Source organism: Rhipicephalus sanguineus, chromosome 2 (genome assembly GCF_013339695.2).
Source record: "Rhipicephalus sanguineus isolate Rsan-2018 chromosome 2, BIME_Rsan_1.4, whole genome shotgun sequence".
NCBI classification, from domain to species: domain Eukaryota; kingdom Metazoa; phylum Arthropoda; class Arachnida; order Ixodida; family Ixodidae; genus Rhipicephalus; species Rhipicephalus sanguineus.
The window spans coordinates 196,392,040-196,419,199 of NC_051177.1; the positions used below are offsets into that span (position 1 = coordinate 196,392,040).

Below are 27,160 nucleotides of genomic sequence, written 5' to 3' on the forward strand. Positions count from 1 at the left end.
TTGTCAAAAATATTTTATTAATTTTTTTTTTCTGAAACCCACAGGGCATTCAATATGACACCCTGAGGGTTGATTGCAGCCTCCTATCAACACTCACACAAACACAGACTTTACAGATTGCAAAGCCCAGCTTTCTCATCACACTATGTATAGTACACGTTACAGCAGCGCCCAACATCCATGAGGCCCGAGACATCAGCCTCCTCAACAATTTGCGTTGCCACAGCGCACAATGTTGACAATGAAGGATGTCACAAAAGGACAGCAGACATTGGTACACTAAATAAAGCCTACTTCAACTTTGTTGCCAATGTACAAGTATACAAACCCCCCTCAACCCCAAAGCTGTAATGCACAATAGTGTAGCAAGTGCAGATAGCACAGAAGACAGGCAACATGCAGTGCAAGAAACTTCACAGAGAAGAGACAAAGCTTTTATGCCGCTGCCACATATACATCCCGAAACGAATAATGCATGGTAACCACAATCAGGTGTAATGTACAGCTGGCTATTCAAGAATTTAATTCCAAGAACGTCAATCATGCACAGAGGCAGCAATATCTGTCTACAGCCAAACAGCGATGGGCACCATCTGAAACTCACACTGGTGCCAGAGCCAATCAATGAGCAGTGACAGAACACTTGAACAGCCTATAACCACAGTAAAAGAACAGCCAATGGCAGCGGGCAGCAAGAACACCAGAGCTCAGTTTGCAGATTAGAGGTTGTTATTTGGGCCTGCTGAAATAAAAATTGCACAGTACAGAGCTCCTGTACTGTGCAAGCCAGCAATTTCGGGTTCGCTCCCAGAACATGCCTTGACGGTTAGTGGTCTCACTCGTAGAAAGTGGAACTCCGGAGATGCGTGCGAGCATTGTGATTGCATAACAGGCACTATGCCAATAACGGCTTTCAGACATGAGGGCCAACTCGGCAACATGCGGACAAACACGCTATGCCCCTGGACAGTTGCATCAGTCCGTGAGGCTGAAATTAAACAAGTCAACTTCAGTACAGAATTCCAGGTTTCACCCAGAAACACATCTTTTTCAAATGCAAGCCCACTTTCGCTGCAGTGGGAGATTGTAGTGACTGCTGCTCCAGCTGGCATCAACAGCACCATTCTTAAGTGAAGCTTTCTGGGAAAGATTTCGCTTGAACCTCCCAACAGGATGCCAAGAAGCGGACTCGGCTGCAAGCGACTGCATTAAGCGCAGCGTGAATGCGACAGCATCGAATAGCGGTCAATACAGTAGCACAGAGACAGCCCCAAAGGGGCCTTCCACTGCACGGGCAAGCACAACGTGAGCACTTATGAGGGATGGTCACAGTCCCTTGGTTCTAGTCTAGCCACGGAGTCCAGCGTGTCACCAGTGTGGGGCTCTTCTACAGCTTGCGGTGCATCTTGCGCATCATCTGCAGCTTGCGCATCTGCTTCTGCCGCAGTTCCTCCTCCTCGCGCCTCATGTCCTCGAGGTCCTCCTTGAGTCCGATTCTCGCGCTGCAAAGATGGTGGACGTCAATGAGCAACAAAAATGTTGGGCATGGCAAACATTACCGATGTAAACAGATGATGGCAAGCGTCACAACCTAACCTACTGTAAATTACAAAGCTCGAAAAATGCTAAAAACAAAGATGGAAAGACTAAAGCTGTTAATTCGACATTATCCAAATTTGCTAACAATGTACTTAATAACGCCAAACTACCAAGTGTTTATTGACAGCAGAGGCTGCAAACCATGTTTGGCACTCGTCTGTCTCTTTTCCTTCTCCTTTTTTCACGCCTCAAGCATTGCGCCAGAAATAACATGCTTACCAAACTTAGGCACTAAGTCGCCAAGGAACAAGTTATTCTAGACCAAAAGTATTCACAAAAGCCTATTGTCAGAGCCAAGATGATGACAATAGTTCCTGCAGATCTTACATAGCATGCGACAATGATGCACAGCTTTCAGTCTTCAATAACAAAAAATGATCCTAAAGATAAGTTGATTGACATGCTAAGCTAGTGGAACAAGTCTTGTCACATGTGTCACGTGACCACTGCAGGAATTAATGAAATAGTTCATCTAGGCACGCATCACCATTTCATTTGCAATTGTTAGGGTATCATTTCATAATAGCAGAAATCAAATGTGCAATGAACCATACTATGATTCATACAAAGATAAACTGCTCTACAGTACAACAGTGACAGTGAACATTAGTGGTAATATTCTGCAAAGGTGAAAGTAGCTGGCTTCATATCCTTGTTATTGCCAGGATACCATGTTTTTCTTGTCAAATTGGTTGTACACTGGCAGGGGTGTAGCCAGAAATTCTTTTAGAGGGGGAGTGAGCTTCGACCAACCTTAATGTATGTTTGTGCATGCATTTGTATGTGTGCGTGTATGTATACACATGCAAAATTAAAACATTTCGGAAAAAGGGGGGGGGGGGTTGCTACAGCTCTAGTGTGTGCTAGCTTTCCTCTTTGTTCAGGAGCGCTGATGTATAATTACTGTTAGTTTTTCTACTTTAAACACATGGAAAGTGGGTGTGTACTTGAGTTATAATTCTACTGTTACCATTATCAAAGCATTGCTAAATAAGTCAGCAGTCTGTTACATAGTTTTTTTTTTCTACCTCTGGTATTAATTGCACAAGCTGAAAAATTTTATCACGCCAAGAAATGAAGTCAAATGTCCTTCGGACATGAGTATCAATTGCTGATCATTTTAAGGTCATCAAGTATACTTAGATGTCTTGTTTTACAGCAACATTGGCATACTACTTCTGGCATCCTTCCTGCATTTTGCGCAACCCATACACATCAGTCTCCACTAGAAATGCAGTCTCGGAAGTGGTCAGCGGTTTCTCCAACTTAGCCAAGGTGCCCAGTAAATTGCACATTTCAGTGTTCCTGACTTTTGCAGGTTCTCTATGACCATTTCAGCTAAAATCCCCTGACGAATGTGACAGTTGTCATTTTGTAGAAATGGGCCACGAAGCAGATAAAAGTACACAGAACACGGGACGTAATTATTGCATTTGCCCCCCTCCCTGAAGTGCACTTGTATGACGATGTGGTGTTTCTTCCTGAATAATAGAAGCCTCACAATGCGCTTCAGTGGGCTTCTTTTCTAGCCAAGCTGCCACTCCCCATTTTTTCTCTTCCAATTCCGATGTTTCCCTTCTCTCCTTCTTGCTTGTTTTTGGCTGCTCTTTGCAGACGCTCTAGACACTGTCAACTGTCTTCGCCATCCAGTCGGTAACATGTAATTTAGTTATGCCACCTGCCACCAGGACAGCATCAAGCATTGCTCTCAGTGCTATAAGCAATGCTTCCTACCAATTCTCATGAAGGCACTCCTTGCTGACAGAAGAGCCTCTCTCTACCACATCAGACAACCGCATGAGACGAGAAATATTTGTATCAGCCGAAATTTGTATCACTGACAGGATGCAGAAAACCAGTGTGCCAACAAATTAACAAGAATCACAGGGGCAAACTCATTTAGAGAAGCAAGAACCACCCAGGAAAAAACCGTTTATGTACAGCCAAAAAAAAAAAATCGCCGACGTCCTGGTTCTTCTTTTTGGTCAGGTCACCAACAACACCTCGCTCAAATCCACAATGATGCAAGTTCGTTTCGTCGCTGACTTGGTCCGCTCCCATAGCATGCCAAGTGCGCACGGCGCTTAACCCATATATGCCCAAACTCAGAAAAAATGACAAAACAAATATTTTCTTTCACAAAAAGTGTACTTCTACCCTCAAAAGAAAGCACAAGTTTTTTTATTTACTGCCAGGTAAACGCAACACTGTTTTTCAAGCCGTCCTATACATATAGGACACTGGGCATTGGGGGTGCTATGCGTGGGTGTGGTAACCCTTGATACATTTCACGTGCACACCGACATTGCCCTTCTTCCTCTCCATGATGCCTTTCATACAAAGCAGGCGTTTGCCCGGAGAAAGCAGTCGGCACATGGCAGCATGAAAAGCAAGCAATGTCTAGGCTTGCACACGTTGAGAATGAGACCTGTTTGATATGCTGTAGGTGGCGCTAGTCATCAGCTAAAGAAATAACGATGTTAAAGTGCATCAAAGAAGCGTCCTATACGTAGGACATTGGGCATGTATGGGTTAAGCTGCCAATGGTGGCCGCTCATCATTGCTTTTTTCAATGTTGTTGCCTTCATCACCGCGGATATCTGTGCTCTCAGACATGGCTTCACTGACAATGTTCTTGACTTCGCATGCACCAGAAGTGCACAATTTGCAAGAATGTTGTCCACAGTAAGAAAACCATGTGCAGCGTACCCCGCATCAAGCCGGTTCCAATGATCAATTTCCGAATTTTACAGCTCTGAGGGCAACTCTGCAGGACTCCTGAACAAGCTGCACTTCACAAAGCAGTTGGCTACTGTAACAGGCGTGACCCGGTCGTAAAGTATGAAGTGGATGACATCCCACAGACCCATCCACAAATTGCCATCCTTGTGATCAATTTCTGCGATGAGGCAGCACCCAAGGACGGCTTTAAAGTGATGTTTTGCATTTCTGATCACACCAGTGTGATCGTGTTGGAAGGCGAAAATTACAGCTGGACATTCAGAAGTGTCACTCATTGCCGTTGATAGTAACACATGCCGCAGTGACTTCCCTAAACCAAATTAGCGGAACTTCTAACTTGACACTGTAAGTACAGTATTGTGGCCTGTTTTCACCTCCTTCACAATGACGCTGAGGGAAAGCACATTCTTAATTATCTGGTCATGTTGCCCAGCAATATGCATGTTGACATTACGAGGCTGCTGCAGCAATATCCAGAAATGTTCACCTCAAATGACACAAGCACCTAGTAACATTGTCATACACCATATCTCGCACTATGCAAGAACTGAAGGAACACACGAGTATTATAAACAGACACTGAAAATTCACACATGCACAGTCACAGTCATCGTTGCGGTGTATGTTGACAGTACACTGCCAGATTGGATTTACTGCGGCTTGTCACGGCTCTGTTCAACCAATGTTGGCTTGACATCACACAAACTTGCCGAGCAGCCACCAGTATCCACTAACGATTGTACTAAAATAAGGGACGCTCAAAACACAAAGGATTCTGGTTTGATCACATTATTGGGGCTCTTGATGTGCTACGAAAGATAGTCTCCGAGAATCTATACCAAAAAAGAATGAAAGTGTGCGGAGTGCGAGTCATAAGGATGGGTGGGTCAAAAAAGAGTAGTTTTTCCCGCTTTGTCTTGCTTGATTCATGACTTTTCACGGTGTTGCCAGACACTTTAACAGATTCTGTCCTCACTTCCAAGCAGTGATAAGAGTTTCACTAGTACTCATCAATATTTGATACTATCTATCAACTATCGGTGGCCTGTATCTTCCAGAGAGTCAATAGCCCTTGTCACAGGCTTAACTCACTCATTTAACCTCCGAGGTTTCTTAACCACCTGGCCTGCTTTTTCTAGCTGCATGCTTCCCACAATGCACTCACCTTCGTACTTCCTCCTTCATCTGTTGTGCGTAGCTTGACTCCATGGCTTCGTCATCGTCATCATCTTCAAACCTGCAAAACAACCATGACAGCATGTATATTTAACAGTGCCTGAAGTCAATCCAAGAATGAGAACAAGCAGAAAGCCTGGGATCCACTTAAAGTACCGCATCTAATCACACAATGGACACACTTTATCATCCATCAAAGAACTGGTCTGAAACTGCATTTACCATACAGGGTTACATTAAAGTACAGACCAGTCATAATGTTAAGTCGCAAATATCTGCAAGGAAATAGCACTTTTCAAAGGCAGCACACATGAAAAACGCGTAGACAAAGCAGATGCACATACCTGAGAATCGAACCATATATCAAGGACGCTTGCAACCACTTAAATTTTTTGACGATGACAGGTCAATGTGCAAGGAGCCACCGTCAAAATTAACACAGGAATAGCATTAGTGTTGCATGTACTATTCATGCCCTCACTTTCATTGTAGGTGTAATACCACATATTAATTTAGTTTAATTCTACTTGAAGAACTTGATGCTTTGTCATGCACTTGAAATTGCAGCACAAATGGAAAAGTTGTTCCCTTTCCATTCTTTCTTTCCTCCCCCTCCACCTTAAATTATGAGCACTGCTACATAGTGGTGTTTACATTTGCTTCGATTACATTGGATTGCATTGTTGGTTATGAGATACATGCTTAGAGAGGGCCTTCAGGCTAATTCTGATCACCTGTAATTTCTTAATTAACATCCACCTGAATTAGAATTTCGAGCTAACTAAATTAAATCTCATTGCTACAAACTTCAACAATTTCTTCTAAATAATGCAAACTTGAAGAAATCGTAAATGAAAAGCCAGTCATATTTTCATGTAAAAATATTTCAGAAGACCAATTACAGTACTTCCAAGAAAATGAAAGAAAAATTAATGCTTTCTCTGGGTTTAACACCACCTCAAAATAATTTTTATTCTGAAATACTGTACACATTTGCAACTTGCAAAATCATGACATCACCATCGGCAGCTGTGATTACTAATTCACAGCAGCCCCATCGAACAGGAACTATAGAAATCCGCACCATCGCCACTGTTGGCATCGGAGGCATAACCCTCGTGTGGCAGATAGGGTCCTCATTACATGAGTGAATAGTATTGTGGCTGTATCCATGACCAGACACTATTGGCAGGTCTTGCACACTATGCCACAATTGCAACATCGATCCTTGATCCAATTTTCTTTTCTCAGAAGTTTCTCATGAATAATACTACAAAGGTGCGAGTACCACCTTTTTCCAACAACACCGGTTTGGCACTGGTTTTGTTTGATTGAACCAAATCAATGCATGACTTTGGGTTAAAGAAGAAAGACAGCACGCTCACATGTTCTTGTCGTAGCCAAAGATCTCACGGATGTGCTTGGAGTAGTCGATATCTTGCGGTGTGTCATCAATGAAGTCGTCCATTTCGTCCTCCTCGTCTTCGTACTCGTCGTCCTCTTCCTCGGACTCTATGTATTGGACTGCACAACACAGCAGGCACTTCGTTAGCAGAGGCATGCTATGGCACACATACATGGTGAACGACCCCCACCCTATAATGAAGAAACTGAGCCCAACACATTACTGCATTTGCACTATGGGTGTGTGAAAAGGGATTTTTGAGACCGAATTGATGGGACCAGAATTACATCAAATATCTGCATGCTTTTTGAATAGTTCTTGAACATTTATTAGCTGTTCTTACAATTACTGTAAAAGGATATTCACAGACTATTATATTAAGAATTTTAGCATTAAAAGCACCAACGGATCACCAAGTACACTCAAACCTCATAACAAAGTTACATCTTACACGAGAATAAGTTCATTATATCTGAAAATTCGTGATAAACGTATATTCCTAACACTATCTATTGCAAGACTATGCTTCAATTACTTTGTTATAACCGATATTTCATTATATCCATGTTCGTTATAGCGAGGTTTGAGTGTACAAATAGATATATTCTTGGTGTACGCAAAAGTCCTCAGAGGGTGCAAGTAATTGTAGCGCCAAAGCAGGGTGTCTACCAACTCGACATTTCTAAATTCCCCGAGTTATCCATGTTTTCCCCGAGTCCATTTGCTAGATTCCCTGAGTGAAAAAGAACTTTGTTTTGTGTCAAAGCAGGCTGACACCGTGTCACACAATGGTGTCACTTTCTCGTATGCGTGTTAGGAAATAAGAATGACTTAATCCCATTGAACAGTACAGAGTACAGTTACGCCTCAATATAACAAAGTTGGTAAAATCGGAAATTTAGTTTGAGATACTTTGAGTTAATGGGCAAAGAATACAAGACACCCATGGGAAATAGTTCGGTGGTTTGGTGAAAATGGTTTGGCTGAGCCAATTTCTCGAGATTTGGGAGTTCAGGTTAGCAAGGTACTATTCAAGAGATGCTGCCAACAAGCTTATGCCAAGGCAGCGGGCAAAAGCACTGACCTCCCTGCAGCCTCCGGTAGAGATCCTCGTACTGCTCCTCCAGCTTCTTGGGCTTGGGTGCAGGCTGCGTCGACTCCTTGCGCTTCTCCTCCAGCTGCCGCTTGATGCGCAGCGCCTGCTCCTTGCGCCTGGCCAGCTCCTCCTCACTCAGCTTCAGGAAACACAAGGAAAAACACACATTGTACACAATCTAAGCAATGCTGAAAACTTCCTCATTACGCATCGTTACCTTGCAAGAAATGCAAATACATATGTACTCCCATCATCACCATTCACAAAACTGCAGTAATGGTGAAGGCGGAGATGAAAATCCTGTGAAGGGCCACTTAACAATAGATAGTGGAGCACGGGATGATATAAAACTGTGTTACCTCTCAAGTGGTGTGAATATTTGTCTATTAACCATGTACCAAGCTTGTACGACACTGTTGAACCTCGATATTACACGATTATTGATAAAATTAAATTCAAGATGCAACAAACTTTTTGTTATTTTTTTTTCTTTTTTACTTCTGTTGAAACGCACATGTCTTCTCCTGTGAATTACCTAAATAGCTTTTGTGCCACTGTTTTGACAAAGTTCTGGTGAGGAAAAAAAAAGAAAATGCAATACTTCTCAAATCTTGCTTTCTTTAGAAGAGCTAAACAATTGTCTACCTATCTAAAAACTTTGAGAAGAACCTTATCTAAGTTTCAAAGCTAGTTCCTTGTTAACATGAGTGGAAAAAAAAAACTTCCGAAGTTCTGGTTCGATGCAGGAGACATACGTGCTAGAAGCATAGTTCACTAGACGACATAGGGATAAGTTTATCATTTACACTATTGTTCTGCTTCAAAACCACTCGATGCTTCACATGCTTGCTTGAAACCATTAATGGACAGCGTCTTCGATAAAAGCATCACTTTGTGGCAGTTACTGCATCGTGTGGTATTTGTAATCGTGTGGTGGTGCCATTTACAGTTGAACCCTATTAAAGAGACACTGATGTAAGAGAAAAATGGGTACAAGAGACACTAGTGTGCCCAAATTGAAATTAGAGTTCTTGCTTATGAAAGTATATTCTTGCTAGAAATTATTCTTGCTTATGAAAGTATAAGGCTAACGAGTGCTTTCAGCCGCGCTTCTGAATCTGAATGATGAAATATTTCTGGAATGGCTCACCACAGCAGCCAGTGCTTGCCGATGCCACGTTTCTTTCTACTACGATTCCATCAAAGCACGTGGCAATGATGAGAAATCAATACACTGCCGATGGGAAATGATTCTTTTATCATTTCAATTTGCATTCACTTAGTCGTTGGATCAGCACCCACTCCAAAATTGGTACCTCCCAAGTGGTACCTTTTTAGCAGAACAAATACGGAAAAGTTGCAGCAGATGCAACATGCCCCGTTGATGTCTATACAAACGATGCTCCTTCATGTCACCGTGTTTCACCCAACACCCGTACGCACACGACGTGTCTCTTGCTCAGCCTCTTCCACCCACATTCCATAAAGGGGTATGCACACAATGTCAAGGATCGTTTACAGCCAAACTTGACTCAGGTCCTTCCTTAGCTTGGCTACAACCGAAACACAGTCAAGTGCAGAGTGGGAGAAGAAAACCTTAAGAGACCCGCGATAGATACCGGAAGTGAACAAAAGACGAGAGTTGTGCACCCACAAGTCACTTGGCTGAATGGAAGTAAGGTATGACCTGCCATCCCCATGGATAGTGAGGCTAGACCGGCCACTGTGTGACCTATTTGGCAAGATAGCAAGCAGCCATGTTCACGAAAACTTGGAGAGGTGCCCGAAGAAAGCTTCACAAAAGAAACTGCGGTGCTCACCCGTGAGTTAGTTGCTGGCTTCTCGTCCCCTTTCCGGCGCACTTCCTCTCGAGCACGGCTCGGAACGGCCGACTTGTGTGTGGACGTGGACGTGCGACTCTCGTCCCTGCTGTGCGATGATGACTTGTGGCTGTGGGAGGAGGCGGAGCCCGAGGAACTGCGTTTGACATCTGCCGAGCCGGAAGACGACGACGACTTCTTGGGCAACTGCGACGACGACGCCGACGAAGAGGAGGAGCCCTTGGGCAGCGGGGCCTTGGGCTTGTGCGAGTATGCGTAGAAGGTGTCCCCGTCCTCCTCCTCGTCTTCGACTCTCGACTTGGACGATGAGACGGGCTTCTTGGAGATGGAAGAGCGGGCATCCGGTGCTCGGCTGCCATTCTGCAAAGTAACGACGACGGGCAACGGCTCTTGTCACTTTGTGTCGTTGGATATCTCTGCAAAATTGTCAAGCTCTGATTTCTAGACACTTCAAACTCCCCACAAGTTTGGTTTCCTTCTTAAAAAGGCAATCATTGGTCAATTTACAATGAAACCATTTTACTTCGAGCACTGCGAACATGTGACACACTATGGTGGTAATTTGAGCAATTCCCTTCAGTGACAGGATAACTTCTGGGAGTTTTCACGCAGCTCAGCACCAGAAGCATCATCCACTTTTGTCCACAAACATGCACGTGCCCACAGCTAAGCCACAGAAAATATCATGAAAGAGATCACATCCCAGAAAGTGATTGTTCGTGAACACCACTCGAGGGTTAGCATACTTCAGTGGTGAGGGGCAATGCCTGAAGCTTCGGTTGCATTTTGGCTTTTAAAAGGACACTAATGGAAACACTAAATCAGTTGAAGCTGACAAGACATTCCTTCAAAACCACATTTTTGTTAATGTTGTGGTAATTGGTGGATTATTAGAAGACAAAAACAGAGGTCAGTGTTCCATTTCTTTCACTTGGCACCAGAGCCCTGGCACGGGGATGACAGCATAGCACTATGCATCTCAAAGTGCTTTTCTTCACATTTTCGACTTTGCGGCTCACTACATGTTCTTGAGACTTTCCGTTTCAGTCTCAGGTTGTTTCAAAACACAGTAGCATTCCTCAGATACAGTTTTCATGGAGCCCACCATAACGGGAAAAAATGCACTCGTATCCAGAAACATGTACCGTATTTACTCGATTGTAACGCGAGGGGTGACCTTTCATGGCGTCTAGGAAGAAAAATAGCTATTTCGGTATTAGACTAAACGTGAGGGTCGACTTTAAGGGGGGAGGTGGCATTGAAAAAAAACTTTTTTGTTTGTTGACCTAGAGCAATGAAATTTGGCATGCATACTAATAAGTGTCTCGTATAGGGAAATATGCAGTTTCATCATGATACCTTGAGTAGTTCTCAAGTTACATCATGCTACATGGTCCAATTATATGGTCTGCTCGTGGAAAGCCTAGCGCTGTAACAAAACATGCCAGGAAGCTGCAAATGGTGTTGATCTTTACTCAAAAGAAGACTACAAGGTATGACACTCAGAATTGTTTAGTAAATTCTCTTCTTTTTTTTAGAGATCATCATGGCTGCTGACACACATTGTCAGAAACAGTGTCACGGACAAATCATGATCTAGAAAAAAAACTGGGCCATAAACAAGAAATTGAAGAATGTCATACCCACAAGCAGTGTTCAGGGATTCAGGAAAAAGAAACAGAATCAAAATCGGTCCAGCCATTCCCGTGCTACTCTTTCCACGAGCAATGCACAATGTCCAAAACACACTTGTGAGAAAAAGCCTATCAAAGTTTTCGAAGTTGTTTGCATTTGTTAGAACGCACCAGCACTGTAGTCCTTGGTGTCCTTGTGTAGAGGCAACCTTTTGCGTCTCTGCCCTTTCACTTCATGCATGTGCGATGACTTCCTTGCTCGCTGAGCGTCTTTTTAGCAGCCCTGTGGAGGGTAAGGGCCCCAGGTTGCATACCCATTGCAGCACAAATCTTGGCGTAAGCTTGAAAGTTGCCTGCATTGTACCTCGCAACTGCCTCATGGACTGCTACTTCCACAGTGAAGTGGGAGGCATGCTGCTGCTTAGAAATTAGTGACCAAATCACCGAGTGAAGGCTTTCAGCGGCATTTTGTGTCTTGTTGCCACTGCAACGAGCCTGCAGTTGAGGGTCAGACAGGCGTTGGTACACTGGCCGCAATGCTTCAACAACTTTGTTGGGCAGGTTATACGTGTGTGGAGGTTGTGGCTTCCCCTCTGCCTCTGCTGCACGGTGCCTGCACCAGCTGCGGGCACCGGAAGGGCAGAGCTCGTGATGAGGTTCTGCATCTGTCGATGAAACATTATGAAAGGTGGCCATCACTGCTTTCTTCATGTCTTTGATGTCCGTGTTGCTTCACAGTGCTAGGCCATAATAGCTGGTGAGCCTTTTGATCAAGTCCTGCGTCAGGCCAATGTTGTCACGGATAGCCATGCCATAACAACCAGTCAGTCTTTTAATCAGGTCTTGAGTCAGGCTGCCCCATCCTCCTAGTCGATCCTTCTTGCTTCTTGACACGTGTTGGAGAGCTGTACCCATCCTCTCTTTGACATGATTTATACAGTCTTCTTTAGCCAGTCGAATAAATCTGTACGTTCTTTCTTCAGAAAGAGTGAGGAAAGTATCACTGTCTCCATTACAAACAATGGATGCGTACCGGAAATCATTCTTTCCAGTGGCCTTCTAAATAAAATTAAGGTGGGGGACGTGGCATTCAGTGCCAAATTTCTTATTCCTTGGTAGGTTTTGATGAAAATTGGCACAGTTATTGCAAACATTTCTGGGATCAAATATCTGAGCAGTTTATTCAATAACGCGAGTTGATCAGATATAAATTCAACTCCCTGCTTCACACACGCCACGCTCATTTGCAAACCTCGCCTGTGATGCGTTTCATCATCCACTCGGTCGCGGAAACGGTAATTTGCGAGGCATTCGTTATTTTAGAAGATTCATCAGAGCTAGCGGCGATACCAAGCACGAATCCAAGCGTGCCTAAATTGCGTCACCAGCGCTTTCTTTCAAGCCGATGTACTCGGCCGCGGGGTCCGGGAAGTCGGCGCACGATATGCTGGCTGGCGGCATTCGGCGACAATACGCAGTGCTCAGCCGCGGCGACGAAAAATCGGCGCGCATAACGTGCTTGGTCTCGCATTTTGCGGCGCCGACGCGCGAAATTGCTAGCCGCTGTTCCGAGCGGTCAATGCGCGACGAGCTTGGCCGGGAGGTCCGCTGCCGATTCGTAAAATGCCCATCCGCACTTTCGAGGAGCCAGCGGACGATGCGATTTGTTGCTTGTGCGAAGCACAGTGCGGCTTGTCCGCTAGCGCGATGTCCTTGCCCGCAAAGTTCGGATTCGTCTCGTAAACCAGCGCCGTGAGCGGAGTTAGGCCTAGCCACGACTCCGAGCAGTAAGCTCGGTCGCGGTGTGCGTGGCCGCTGTGCCCGATGTTTCAAAGCAAGTCATGTTCGATCGCGAGTACAAAGAGTAGTCCCGCGAAGTTATTCGTCACGGAGTACGAAGTGCTGACAAGCTGAACTACCCGAGACGCGCATCTGCGATGTTCGCGACGAGCGCGGCACGCTATCGTCTATCGTACACTGATGACTGCGCTTCCGCTTGCAGCTGTCAAACTACAGGGTAATCATATTCTAAATTATCGGCGACCCGTGCATACAGAACGAGTGAACGCGTCACTAAGTAGCGCGATTTTCGACAGTCGTAACATCAGGTAACATCGCGACGCGTAAGCAGCAGACGGCTGTCCTCTCGGAGCGAGCATCGGACCAATGACGAGGCGTGCTGGAGCAACATGGCGGACGCGGCCAATCGGAGGCCTCGAAACGACCTTCAGAGATATGCTTTTTGTGCGCTTGTTTTTAAAGCGAGGAGCCAGCTGAGGCGGGGAATTTGAAAACGAAGAAATGCTCTTTACGGCGAGCTCAAAATGGCGGCGCCCGGTTGTACCGTTGCGGAGCAAGAATTTTTTGAAAAGCACTGTTTTTTTGCGATCTCCACAATAATTTCCGACACCTCAGCCCGCGCAACTAATTTTTTAAAGCACTTCTAGGTGGTTTTCGGTGAAGATATTTTGGAATCAGATAGAAAAAGGGCTACAGAAACTGAAAATGTGATTTTCAAAAAATCGATTTTTTTTGCCGTTTTGCGCGATACGAAAGCCGCGTCCCCCCTTAAGTAGCAAAAATCAGGAAAAAAAAAACTCGTGTTACATTCGAGTGGATACGGTAATATAGATATTCTGTGAAGTATGAAAGCAAGGACACTATGCATGAATCAGTCTCAAAATAATTTACAGTCTCTTGACAGATAATTAGGATCCAATCGAGGTTTTTGTCAGGGTTCTAACAAACGGAAATCTGAAATACCAGACTTTGCTGAAAATGAGTAAACTATTCCACAGGTAAAGAAAAAAGATGAATCATAGTCTGAGGCGATAACATTCAAAGGTACGTTCAACAGATCTCACGTGAATAGCACCAGATCCACTGACATGCATTTACAACTGACAGAATCCTCTGCACAGTACCAAGTCTACTGTCTTATTATCAAAGTACCATTATTACTACTGCCTGTTCTTGTCCAGTGCTATGAAACTGAAAGTATCTTTCAGAGTAAACATCCTATAATACAGCCCAATTCTGCCAACATGTTTCTGCACAAACACACGTTTGCCTGCGATGTGGGCCAGTCAATACTGCAACCATTGTATGGCGCTGCTGCACATGGACAGTCATGACCTCGCAACTTTGCATTTGATCATACCTCCATTCGTGCCCTATAATTTGAAAACGATTATTGCAGGAGGATGTTTTTCTGAGAGACACCATTAGAATTGCTGTTTTAAGCAGCAATTTTCAGCTTGGCCTAGTTCTTACTGCACAGCACAAAGCACATTGAGGGTAGCAGCCGAACCTTTAGTGCGTCTCTAGATGATGATGACGATGACGATGGCTTCTTGGAAAGAGATGAAGACGACGGTCGATTGTGCGAAGATGTCTCGGACGAGGCTTTTGGCCTGCGATCATCTGCCATGCTGCTCCCGGATGGCTTCTTGACCGAAGGAGGTGCCCCATCGCGCTCTCTCCTCTCACCCCCACTGGAACTGAGGCGTGGCGCAGGCTGGCTGGGGGGTTTCCGTGGCGGTGCAGCCATCTTCTCTGGCGGTCGCTTGGCAGCAGACGCCCTCGCCTGAGAGGACGTTGGCATAAATTCTCATTGAATGTAGCAAGCACATTTCCTGAAGTTATAAGACAAAGCATGTACAGTAACTGAGTGTGGTATAGGTTTTGGTGTGTTGGTAGCATCCCACGACTGCACGCTTTTGACCCGCTTCCAATGTTTTGTTACTCAGATATTTCTAGACAGAAGTGCAAGTTCGACATTTCTTACAGCTGTAGCAGCACAGATATATTGCCCGAAGAGTCTTGTTAATTTTTAAGCTTCAGGTTACATAAGTTTAAAGGTAGCCACAATTGCAGGAGTGTTTCGCATCAACCTCCCGTGCATCACTGCAATGTTGTGAAGTCCACCCTTAAAGGGAACCTGCAATGCTTTTTCAGCATGGTCAGAAAGCACTGAAGATCGGTAGTCGAGGCGCATAAGGAGGGATGAGCCAAATATTATAGCGTGGCACACGGCCTGGAATTTACAATTAATTTTCGAAGTCGGCTAGACATCGCTCATTTTTCTCTCGACAAATGATACCATAATCGAAAATGACCGCGTCATAAACACAAAGCCCACGGCCACCGCAGGATGCCACAACGTGACCGCGCTGCACACTATAGTGCTAGAATTACACACAGTACAGTCAAACCTTGTTAATATGTACCCACTTTAAATGTACTAACGGTTAAAATGTAGTTGCGATGAATCCCCAACTGAGTCTCATAGTCTAATGCATTCGCTGACCGCTTAAGCCATAGTGCTTCGTCCTATGTGTACCGGTTAGTGCATAACGCGGTGACTTTTCATGCTATAGAAGTTTACTGTGCTGCTGAACTTGCCGATACCACAATGTGCTGCAAAAGGTTTTCCGCCTTTTCGAGAAGTGCGAAGATCGGTCGATAGATTATTCAGACTTCTGCGCGAGTGCAGCAATGCCTTCGCGGGTAAGCATTGGGAAAGAACAAAGTCGAGGGGGCGGCCACTGACAATGCCAGTATGGTTTATCGCGACAACCTTATCACAATAAGCATCTTCAGCTATCCGCGCAGGCGCGCGTCTGGCGTAGCGCTGCTTTAAGCCTACTGCACGCTTTTAATAGGCAGCAACCTAAATGTGCTGGGCCACCGATCGCTGCCGCCTCGGTGTGCAAGACTGTGTTCAAGCGCACACCGCTTTGTACAAATGAAAGCAGCTCGATGTTGCGGGTCCCTGGCGCCGAGAGATCTTCCTGCCTTGACGTTATCAAACTAAACGCATGCATACAGCACAACAAGAGTAGTGCTGTTGTAACTATACTGCATGATTTTATTAGGCGGAAACCCAAACGTGCCTCTGTCCACTGCCAGGACCGCTAGAGCATCGTGAAGTGCGCATCACTTGCAGGAAGCTTGTAAATGCCACATCAACCAAACAAGCTGCTCACCGCATCCATGCACAGTCTTTAGTAGAGTGGGTAGAAACTACACTTTTACGGAAAATGCGCGCGTATGGTGCAGCAAGCGGCCCGGCAGTGGCGGCGTGAGCAGAGTAGGCGACGCGCTGCACGCAACTAGCCAGAGGTGACGATCGGCTCCACGTGGCCGTACCACGTTTCAGTGAAACTGTGTCAATTTTTGCTTAGTAGCAGATCAAGGTACAGATGCATACACATGCATCGCACGGAGCCGATACTGTCCGTCCTATCGCTATGTCAGGGGCTGCGTATCCCAGATCTTGTAATAGTTTAGAAATGCTCCTTGGCATCGCCACTGCGCGCTATTGGACGGTCGTGCAAGAGTGCCAGAATCTTTTCTGCACCTTGGCAAAAAGAAAGAAAAGGCTCTGTGGTGGGTACTTCAGGCAATATTTGCTGCGGCACTGTATTTATTTCTTTGTTGGCGGCGATGCCACATGTCAGGTGATGCAAATTTGTACTTGGTGGTTAATGCGTACTAACGTTTAGTGCGTATTATGCCGAGTTTCCGGCAGGCACATACAGTAAAAGCTCGTTAATTCGACTCTCGTTAATTCGGAAAATCGGTTAATTCGGACACGTCATCTGGTCCCTGTAAATATACGCATCACTCTATGAGACTGGGCGCTCGTTATTTCGGACAGATTTGACCGCAAATCGGATAATTCGGCGACTTTCGGGCCGCTGGCGAGGCTCGAAACCGAAAAAAGAACTATTCGGAACAAAAGTGAAGCTCAAACGCAGCATCGCCATGGACATCAATTATCGACTTGGCTTGGATTGAGACTTTTTTTCGCGTGTGGGTTTTGTTGCTTTGTTCCCGTTGGTGTGCTGCATCGTTGATCGCCGATTTATCGAGGAACGTTTCAGTACGGCTCCTTTAGCTTGATCGTTGCTGGTGCTTTTGTGCTGACTTCTCGTGCGACCGCACTCTCCGCCGATGGCAACGCCGGCGAAGGCCAAAGACTTCACCACCAAAGTAGAATTTTTGCGTGCTCTGAATAATGGGCTCTCCCGACAAGAAGTGATGAAGAGTGATGAAAGGGGATACTTCAATCGGCGGCAAGAAGCAAGGAACGAGTAACCGTACTTTTATCCGCCAACGTGACGGGAACAGAGCGCTTGCCGCTTCTCGTTATCGGAAAGGTTCAAAAGCCACGCTGCTTTCAGAACATCAACAATCTTCCCGTGGATTACCGTGCCAACCGAAAAGCGTGGATGACGGGTGAAACTTCTGCGGTACTGCAGACATAATGCGAGCTGCTGAGCACCTTGAAGGGCTCAGAAAAATTGTGTCCGCGCGAATTTCTGCTCGAAAACAGACAAGCATCCGCGATTACTTTGTTAAGTAAAGGTATGTTGAAAAAACTCGTGCATTTATTGTGTTTATTTCGACCATTCGATAATTCGGACATTCGGTTAATTCGGAAATTTTTTCCGGTCCCTAGAAATCCGAATTAACGAGCTTTTACTGTATTAACGAAAATTCACTGTACAGAATTACAGCAGCACGTTCATGGTCACAATGAACGTGAACTGTGCATTCAAACGCACAAAAAAAAAGAAGAAAGTGCTCAAGGTCATGATGTGTGCTGACGAACAGACGCAGCTTCTTGCCCTTTTGTCCTCCCACCCTGTGTAGCTTTCAGTGCGCTCCCTAGTACGAAAGGAGAGGAAGCACTCAAGCGTGCGACAAATCCCCGTAACTCCACTTGTACCTGACAGATTCTAAAAATTTTGCAGCAGTCAATTCATGAGGCAATAAACTCCATTAGTGACATCATTCAATGATTACTTCGAAAAGTGCCGCAGGGCCCCTTTAAAACGGCACGACGGGATCAGTTTGTGCTGTGCTGCACTATGCTTAGTTCCATTCTGCAAGCACAAAGACAAACGTGGTGGGCACACACACCTCTTTTGCAATTCTCAGTCCAAGCAGAGCAGATGATCTTTGTCCTGATAACTGATGGGTGCTCTCATTCCACAACAATTTGGCATACACTGTCCCACTTGCCTCGGCTCTTAGGCTAGTGCTGCTTCACTGCACCTCTGCCATAAAAGCTACACTTCAGCGCAGGGTCAATGCAAATACATTTGCAGCAGCCGCACAGCTCGAGCAGTTAAGGCAGGAACACAGACTAACTAAGCACTAAATTGTAGTCCGCCGTGGCCACCAAGAAAAAAATTGATGCAATGCCACATAAAGCAAATACAGTAAAAGCTCGTTAATTCGGATTTCTAGGGACCGGAAAAAATGTCCGAATTAACCGAATGTCCGAATTATCGAATGATCGAAATAAACACAATAAATGCAAGTGTTTTTTCAACGTACCTTTACTTTACAAAGTAATCGCGGATGCTTGTCTGTTTTTGAGCAGAAATACGCGCGGACACAATTTTTCTGAGCCCTTCAAGGTGCTCAGCAGCTTGCACGCTGTCTGCAGTGCCAAAACAAAATTCTTCAAGGACGACGAGGGCCTCCGCGACTTCCTTCACAGTAAGAGGGGGCCTGTGTGGCTCATGGTGTGGCGCTGCGCCTCCTCAAGCTCTTCGTTCTTGGATTTGTCGCCATGCATCACTTCCTTGACGATGTGCTCATCAGTTAGAGAGCCGGCAGTGGCAACGCCATCATCAATGCCGATATAATCGTCGAGTGCCACTGCATCAGGCATAACACTTCTGAAATCCTGCCCGACGCTCGGCGACACTTCGGCCACTGCGGCATCGCTGGAGTCGGGTACAACAAAGCCACTGTGCCTGAAACAGTTGGCAATGGCGTGCGCAGGCGTGTTCTGCCACACATACGCAAGAATGCTAACTGCGCTCAGGAGACTCACGTCGTATTGTTTGCCGACGTCATGGCACAGGAGCAACTTCTTGTTGGGAGAGCCCATTTTTCAGGGCACACAAAATTTCTACTTTGGTGGTGAAGTCCTTGGCCTCGTACTTGGGTCGCTTCGCCGGCGTTGCCATTGGTGGAGAGTGCGTTCACACGAGACGTCAACACAAAAAAGCACCAGCAACGATCAAGCTAAAGGAGCCATACTGAATCATTCCTCGATAAAACGGCATTCAGCGATGCAGCACACCAACGGAAACAAAGCAATAAAATGGCACCGCCAAACCCACACGCGAAGAAAAGGCGTTCAACCAGTCTCAAGTCAAGCCAAGTCGATAATTGATGTCCATGGCGATGCTGCGTTTGAGCTTCACTTTTGTTCCGAATAGTTCTTTTTTCCTTTTCGAGCCTCGCCAGCGGCCCGAAAGTCGCCGAATTATCCAATTTGCGGTCAAATCTGTCCGAAATAACGAGTGTCCAGTCTCATAGAGTGATGCGTATATTTACAGGGACCAGATGACGTGTCCGAATGAACCGATTTTCCAAATTAACGAGAGTCAAATTAACGAGCTTTTACTGTATTGCCCAACTACAAGACCTTTACTTTCTTTTATCCAAAGCGCATAGACGATGCCAGCTCCCATGCATGACTGTCCGATCGAATGCAGTGGCAATGCCAAGAAGAATTTCAAACCTATTACAGAGTCCAGAACACACAGCGACTGACGCAGCGACAGAGCAGACGGACACACACGTATTGGCTTTCTGTGTTACATGCATGTGCACCTGTACTGCGATCTGCTACTGAGTGAAAACTGGCACTGAAATGCAGTAGTACAGCGAAGTGGGGCCGACTGTTGCGGCCAGTAGCATGTAGCGTGTCGTCTACTCCGCCCACGTCTTCAATGGCAGTCGACTTGCTGTACTGGACACGTGCATTAGCAGCAAATAAAGGCCTGGCACGCTTGTGTTGTCGCCTAATAAAATCGTGCAATAAACTTACAACGGTGCTATGCTTGCTGTATCATATGTGCGTGATTGCAGCGAGGTTCCTCAGTGCCCACAGTGATCAACCCAGCAACAGCGAGCTGCATTAATTTCTACAAAGCAATGCACACCTGAAAGCAGTCCCGCACCCTTTTGTAATTTGTCCCCCCCAACGTGGCAGTTTAATCGATTTTCACTGCTTTGGTGCCCTTACATTAACAAAACATCGAGTACCAAACTGTTCCCACCTCTTTCTCCTCGAGTTCTCGCTGCTTACGGGCGATCTCCTTGCGTCGCTCAGCCAATCGCTGCTCCATCTCCTGCAGCTCCCGCTCTTCCTCCTCCATCAGCCGCTGCCGCTCCTCCTTGAGACGCTCACGCTCGGACTTCTGGGGCTCGGACTTGGGGGCCTTGTCGGGCACTGCCGCTGGACGCTTTCCGTTCACTGCTGCTGGCGGCGGCTTTTTGTCGGACCCTTCTTTCCGCTTGGCAGGTGGGAATTTTGACGGCAACTTGACACCCTGCGAACACGGGCCATTCCACAAGTGGGTCACCCTACCAGCAAGGTCTCAATGAACGATCGATGGAGAGTCATTAGATGAAAAACAAGTTCATCCAGTTTAATTAAACTTTGTCATTATGATCACGAATTGAGTAGAGTGGCAGCAATGCCCGAAGCATCAGTTACTACAGTAGAGTACATTTTCTTAAAGCATTCTAAAACCATTTCACTAAAACTTTATAGAACATAGAACACTAATAGCCAGGGTGTCAAATCGTGCCCCAACTGAAAATTAACTGAACAAATATTTTAGCTGGAAGTGAACCCGAACCAATATTCTGGGAATGTGCCTGAACTCGAACCGAACCTGAAGCAAACAAACAAAAAAATAATAATAATGTTTACTGGTCCAGCACGAAACAGTTCAAGCATACCAGGTGAGCTTGGAAGCTTGGAAATGATTCTTTGTCAGCGACTCTCACCAGCAGATCACAATGGTTCCCGAATAGCATTGTTTAAAGGGCCCCTCACAAGGCCACATAGCAAATTTTAGCTAGACGCTGGAAGTTGTTGTATGCCGAATGAAGAGCAGTATGCCGCAAGAATTTTTCAAGTCGGTTCATTACGAGCTGAGAAAAACAATAATTTGTAACGGCGCGAAACCATGATGCGAGGAGGCGAGTTTCAAACCCTTGCCACTCGCCCTGTGTAGCCTTAGCAAGCCAAATCCCTTCCCTGCCCTCTTCACATGACATATACGCATGAATACGTCATGCACATGCATGGTCACGTGCGCATGACGTGCCCGAGCCAGCCTGAGCACGCGAGCGGCGTTGCATGGCCGCTAACTTTCTTTAATTTAGCGGCCATGGGCGTTTTGTCGGCGTTCTCTGGTGTGTACTGCCTGTTTCTGCGGGACGGGCATGAACATTGAGACATTTGTACGGGCACGAGAGTGGCAGTATCATGACCCAGTGCCGCATTAACGTTTACTTGGACGTGGTAGAATAAACGAGCATAATGAGTGCTCGAACGCGCCAGAACACTACTTTGGTTTCCAGGGCTGGCGTCTGCTCGATGCGCTAACCGCGGGGACACGAACGCATGCGAAAGGGAGGTCCATTAGCCCCGCATCTCGCTGCAATTCACGAAAAAAAAAAATGAAAAAGACGCGCACATTTTCTTTGTGTGTCTCATTATTTATCTCAAGTTTTATTAATCTATTCAAGCAACGAATTACACAAACTACACATGTCGTGTCAAATAATTATCGCAGTGTTCACGTGCTACTGTTGGCGACGTCAGAGCACAGTCGTCTACGTAGAGGAGTGACGTCACAGCACTACCATCTACATAGGGCCATTTTCTCATGTACGTCATCCCCTCATTCTCTAAAGCGCGCGCCCGCGAGAGGAAGGGCAAGCAGCATTCACCTTGAAATTTGACCCATTTCCGCGGCGCGTGGCGTTGCAAATTTTGGCAGACGTGATCGTGAACGCCCATTGTATGCATTGCGCTCGTTAGCTCAAAATTGTGAAACCTGGTGAGGGGCCCTTTAAGAGAATGGCTATAGATGACAGTTAGTTACATGCTCAAAGCAAAACAGATATCTACACCTAGACACCTGCCCTTCGGAACTCAGCTATACTACTTGCATTCTGCAGTGGAAATGCTGTTTCAAGGGGCTCTGCAGAATATCCCATTTACCAGTACGACTATTAGGTGATCTCACAACTATTACGAACAAAACCGTAAAATGAGTATGGTACATCCAATATACAGTGGAACCCCGCTGATACGTTTTTTTACGGTACCGTATAAAAAGAATGTAAGAGCCAAGAAACAGGAAAAAATGAGAAATTAGAGTAGTGGAGAGAAGCACACAACTTTATGTCAGACCTCTCGCTTGAAAAAATTGTGCAACATTGCCTGGCGCATTTTCTCACACCCGATCAGCACAAGGCGTCTCTCAAGCACCTGCAGCATGTGATTTTCGGCAGCGTCACGGCACAAATCTCCAGTACAAATCCAGTGCTGTTACGGTCGACGAAGCCGGTACTCTGACAACTGTTCCGGCACCTGCTCCACCTTAACTTCGTGATCACTGACACGTACATCGGCATACTCAGCAACAATATCGTCGACGGACAATATTGCGGAGGTGACAACAGCATCGTCAACGGAAGCGTAATCACTATAAGCGATGCTATTGAGTGCATCAAAACCAACTTTTAGCACCCAAACATGTCATAGACGTCATGTTGAGAGGAAAAATACATATCTCTGAGGTCGCGTTTCTGGTGGCGAGACTTAAAAAGGCATCAATCACAGACGTCGCCCTCACCGCTTCGGACGGCCGATTCGATTGTCAAGCAACCAAGCGGAACAAGTCAAGCCACGGGAAAAATCAACGTGGCCTCCTGGGCCGTCTCGGAGGGCTGGTTCGCAACGTACAATGCAGGAATGGTACCACAGTTGCAACGTAACAGCGGGGTTCCCAATGCATTGAATCCTATGGGAGCCATGCCGGGGCCGGCCGTAAACAACGTAACGGCCAGGAAATGCAGCACCCGGGAACGTAACAGCGGGGTTCTACTGTACTTGGAGTGCAAACAAAGAGAGTGCCTTGAAAAAGTAAAAACGGGAATACTACCAACAAGTTGACTAGCACAGCCCCTGGTAACAAGAACACTACAGCCCCTTTTTCAGTAGTAGTGCACGGCTACGACACCAGGTGAAGCCATCCATGGGAAATCTGCTTCTATTAGGTGCCATGGCTCAATGCACGCTAGACAGTGAGAATAAGAACCTAGTTACACGGGCACAATGCTGCCAACTGTAGTTGGAACCCGTGATGTGGGAAAAGCTGTCCTCATTATTGGGCTGTGAAGCAGGTCAGTGATACCCAGCTTCACGAATAAAAATAAAAAGATTCAGCTGCTTTTCAAAAGCATACCTGCAAATGAAATGTATTTTCTTTAAAGTAACTCTTTCCCATTTGCATACAAAGTTTCCAAGCATATTGCTTCAAGTTCTTTGACAATATCTGGCATGAGTTGAGGCTGGTCTCACGACGATGGGCGAAGTAAGCTTGCAGTCGGTGTGAAAGCCAAGACAGTCCGGTGCTTGTTACGTTCAACATCACTGTGTTTGGTGTTGAGACGTGCGTTGTTTGTTTTGCTGGACTGCTTTGCGTATCAGCAGCTCTTTTGTTGAGAGAGAACAGTCAACGCAGTTTTGGGAAGACATTGATGCCTCCGTTGGAGCCATGCTGTCTTTGACCACCGTCGTCGGTGCTGCCATTTTGTTAGCTCCCTTAACTGAGGTGGTCAACCTCAATTCATCGTAACTGAGGTTAGCGAACCTGAGTAACTTTGGCATAAAATGCTCTTGTGTTTCTACAAATCACTCCCAGCAATAATGTGCATGATATATTGACTCCTTGTCAGGGCTTGTTAAGTGAAAGACTACTCCATCTGCAGTCGTGTAAGACATATAGTTGCAGCGTTTAGCGTGAGCTGCCTTTCACTGCTCAGATGCATCAGCCTGACTCATCCTACAGACATTTAAAGAATTGAAAACAACAAAATCTCAATCAACATTTTTTTTTCTTTTCGCTAGAGAGTACACGTCTCGATATGCATCATTCATCTAATACAAAGTAAATCCGCCCTTTTTTCTACGTCCCGTCTAGCATACTGCGGCTCGCTCACTATCATTCAGGTTCATTACGTCAGGCAATGGAAAACTTGCACCTGCACTATGTTGAATAAAGTGACTATGCTGCTGCAGAAGTGGTATGGAAGCAGAGCTCAATGCGTGCAAAGGCACTCTCACTTGTACAATTTTGTGCACGTTCGCAGGAAAAAAATGCGCTGCAACGCTAGTGTCGCAGCACAACTCATTCGGCAGTGTTCCTCAATGTTGAGCATTGCACCTGTATGCATAGTACTGCACAAGACGACATGGACGAAATACCAGGAAAATTGTCAGTGTCTGTTAGTGCTCGGCTTATTTTATCGCACACTATCATTTCTACTCAGACCAGTGCATGCATCGTGATGTGGTGAGCACACAACACTCACGCCAACAGTGGAGGCTAAAACATGAAACAACATGAAACTAGACTAGGATGAAAAGGGAGACACAATATGCAAAAACTGAAATCTATCCCACCTTCCTCACCGCTAACTTCTAAAAAGTGTGCCTGTGCTATACAATGCTACAATTTAGAGTGGTAGTTTTTTTTCATGGTTTTTATTATTTTGTTCATTTTTCAGTTTGGCTTTTGTGAGATTATCCAGATAACACAGTGATGCCACATACGTGCTACCAAATGAACCTTGATTTGAAGTCGGCACCTGCCGTCTCTTTTCCCTTTTTTTTTTTTACTGCACACCATTATTGCATGCCGTTTGACTGAAATTTCGGATGAAGTACTGCACACTGTGCGATTTCGCCACTTGTGAACGAAGACCTGTATTCACAAACTAACCTTATCCTTATCTCATGTTTCCTTTAAGTTTCTGTACTCTCTGCATGCGTTACAAGGGCACAAAAATGATAACAGGTAAAAGATAATTACAAGGTCAGCTTATGAATACAGGCCTACTTTGTTTATCAAGCGCACTAAAGGCACAAAACCAATAACGAAAACGCGGGATAAGGATCGGGCTGGTTTGTGAATACGGGCCTTAGTCATTTTTTTTCTGTCAGGTTCAGTATTTCTGAATTTCGATTGGTCTTGATGGCAGTACCCTTGATCGGGCATGGACTATACAGCCCAGAAGTTGGTCGTTCACCCACCTTTCGGTGCAGCTCCTCCTCAAGGCGCCGCTCCTTCTCCTGCTTGGTGAGTGGCCGCGACTCCTCCGTCCGAGTGGGCGCGAGCCGCTCGATGACCACAGGCTCGTGCTGTTTCGTGTTGGCCAGCTGAAGCAGAGTGTGGTAGTCCACGATGGGAGGTGGCCGAGGTGCCGGCTTGAGCGGTGGCGGCTTCTTCTTCTTCTCCTCGTCCGACTGCTCACCAGTGTACAGCTCATACTTGCGCTTGCGCGGCTTGCGTTCTGGCGGTTCCTGCTTCTGCTGGGAAAAAACGCAAGTTCCCACATTGAAATACACTACTGCACATGCCCGGGACACTTTATTCCATGCGCAGTAATTGAGGGCAGTGCAAAGGGAAAGCAGCCATTGCGCATCCACCAAGACTGATAACAGTTTTTATGATGAAGAGAAAACGGTCCCTTGTCATATGCGCTGTTTAACATCGTGACTCCGTACCAACTTGTCCCACTTTCCACTTTAACGCATGATACAAATCTCACAAAGCCTCAACATCATCCGCATCAACAAACATTAGGACAATTTCGTCCCCATCATTTCTGCCCATAGAAATGAAAGGATGTACAAGTTGGGGAAAAAAATTATTCAGGATAGCAATTAATTAGTTAGTGGTTTGCAAAACTATTCTCAACTGAAAAACTCGCTCCAGTGTATCAAGAGATCCTTCATAGACACTCATCAATCGTCAATAATAAACTCACAGGGTCCCACATGCATACGCCTAAGAAGGCTCGAAGGCGAAAGCCCTCTTCTTTTCCTTCTCAGTTGATGTATTGATCCTCCCCCGCCCTCCTGTGAAAGCTTTCTGCACTTCACTTGGTTTGTTTTGCACTGCCTCCGTGATCAGTACACCTCTGACCAAGCTATGATTTCACGCTGACACACATTTTGGCGATTTGTGACATCATGATTACGTCATATGGCGATGGCATAATGTGATGATGTTTTTTTTGCACCACTTGTGCTGACACCGGCGCCACGGGTCGCTAACACCGCCAATAGTCAATTTTCGCATTTGATGAGGCATTTAAGGATTTTGCCTTATTAAGCAGCTTTTGTCAGCAGCATTTGTCAAGGACAGCAAAGCTGGGAGCCCTCATGCCCTTCAAAATTACATGCTTTTGCCACAGCCTTAGCTACCCGTAACTTTGCAAGCAGTTTTGATTCTATGCTGTGCAATTCTTTCAACAGTACACCCAAGTCTCCTTGAACGCTTCACCATATTCAAGCTTAGTAGTCCAATACTTTCCTCTGTATGCAATGTATGTTGTTATTTTTCACCAGTTCTACTAATGACACTGTCTGGTCGCGAATTGCAGTGACTTGCAGTGCTGTGTTACTGGCACTTAGTGACGTTGCGTCACTGACACCAGGCTCCCCATTCTCACCAAAGCTCTGTTAACAAGGCTGATGCAGGTTCCAATGCAAGCTACATTGCTGACTGTTCTCAGGCTAACATTTACTATAAATCATATTGCA

At 45.8% G+C, this 27,160-nt stretch overlaps 1 protein-coding gene across 1 annotated transcript; it reads right to left on the reverse strand.

Annotated features, from left to right (window-relative positions):
* LOC119383961 (protein SPT2 homolog) lies at nucleotides 1–25,921 on the reverse strand (the record flags this gene model as incomplete). Its single annotated transcript, XM_037652241.2, is given in 8 exon segments — nucleotides 1–1,502; nucleotides 5,507–5,578; nucleotides 6,903–7,041; nucleotides 8,007–8,157; nucleotides 9,839–10,219; nucleotides 14,804–15,079; nucleotides 20,586–20,858; nucleotides 25,646–25,921. Coding segments are annotated over 8 exon segments (1,683 nt in total), but the record flags the coding sequence as incomplete, so codon positions are not given.
* Nucleotides 25,922–27,160: the final 1,239 nt, after the last annotated feature.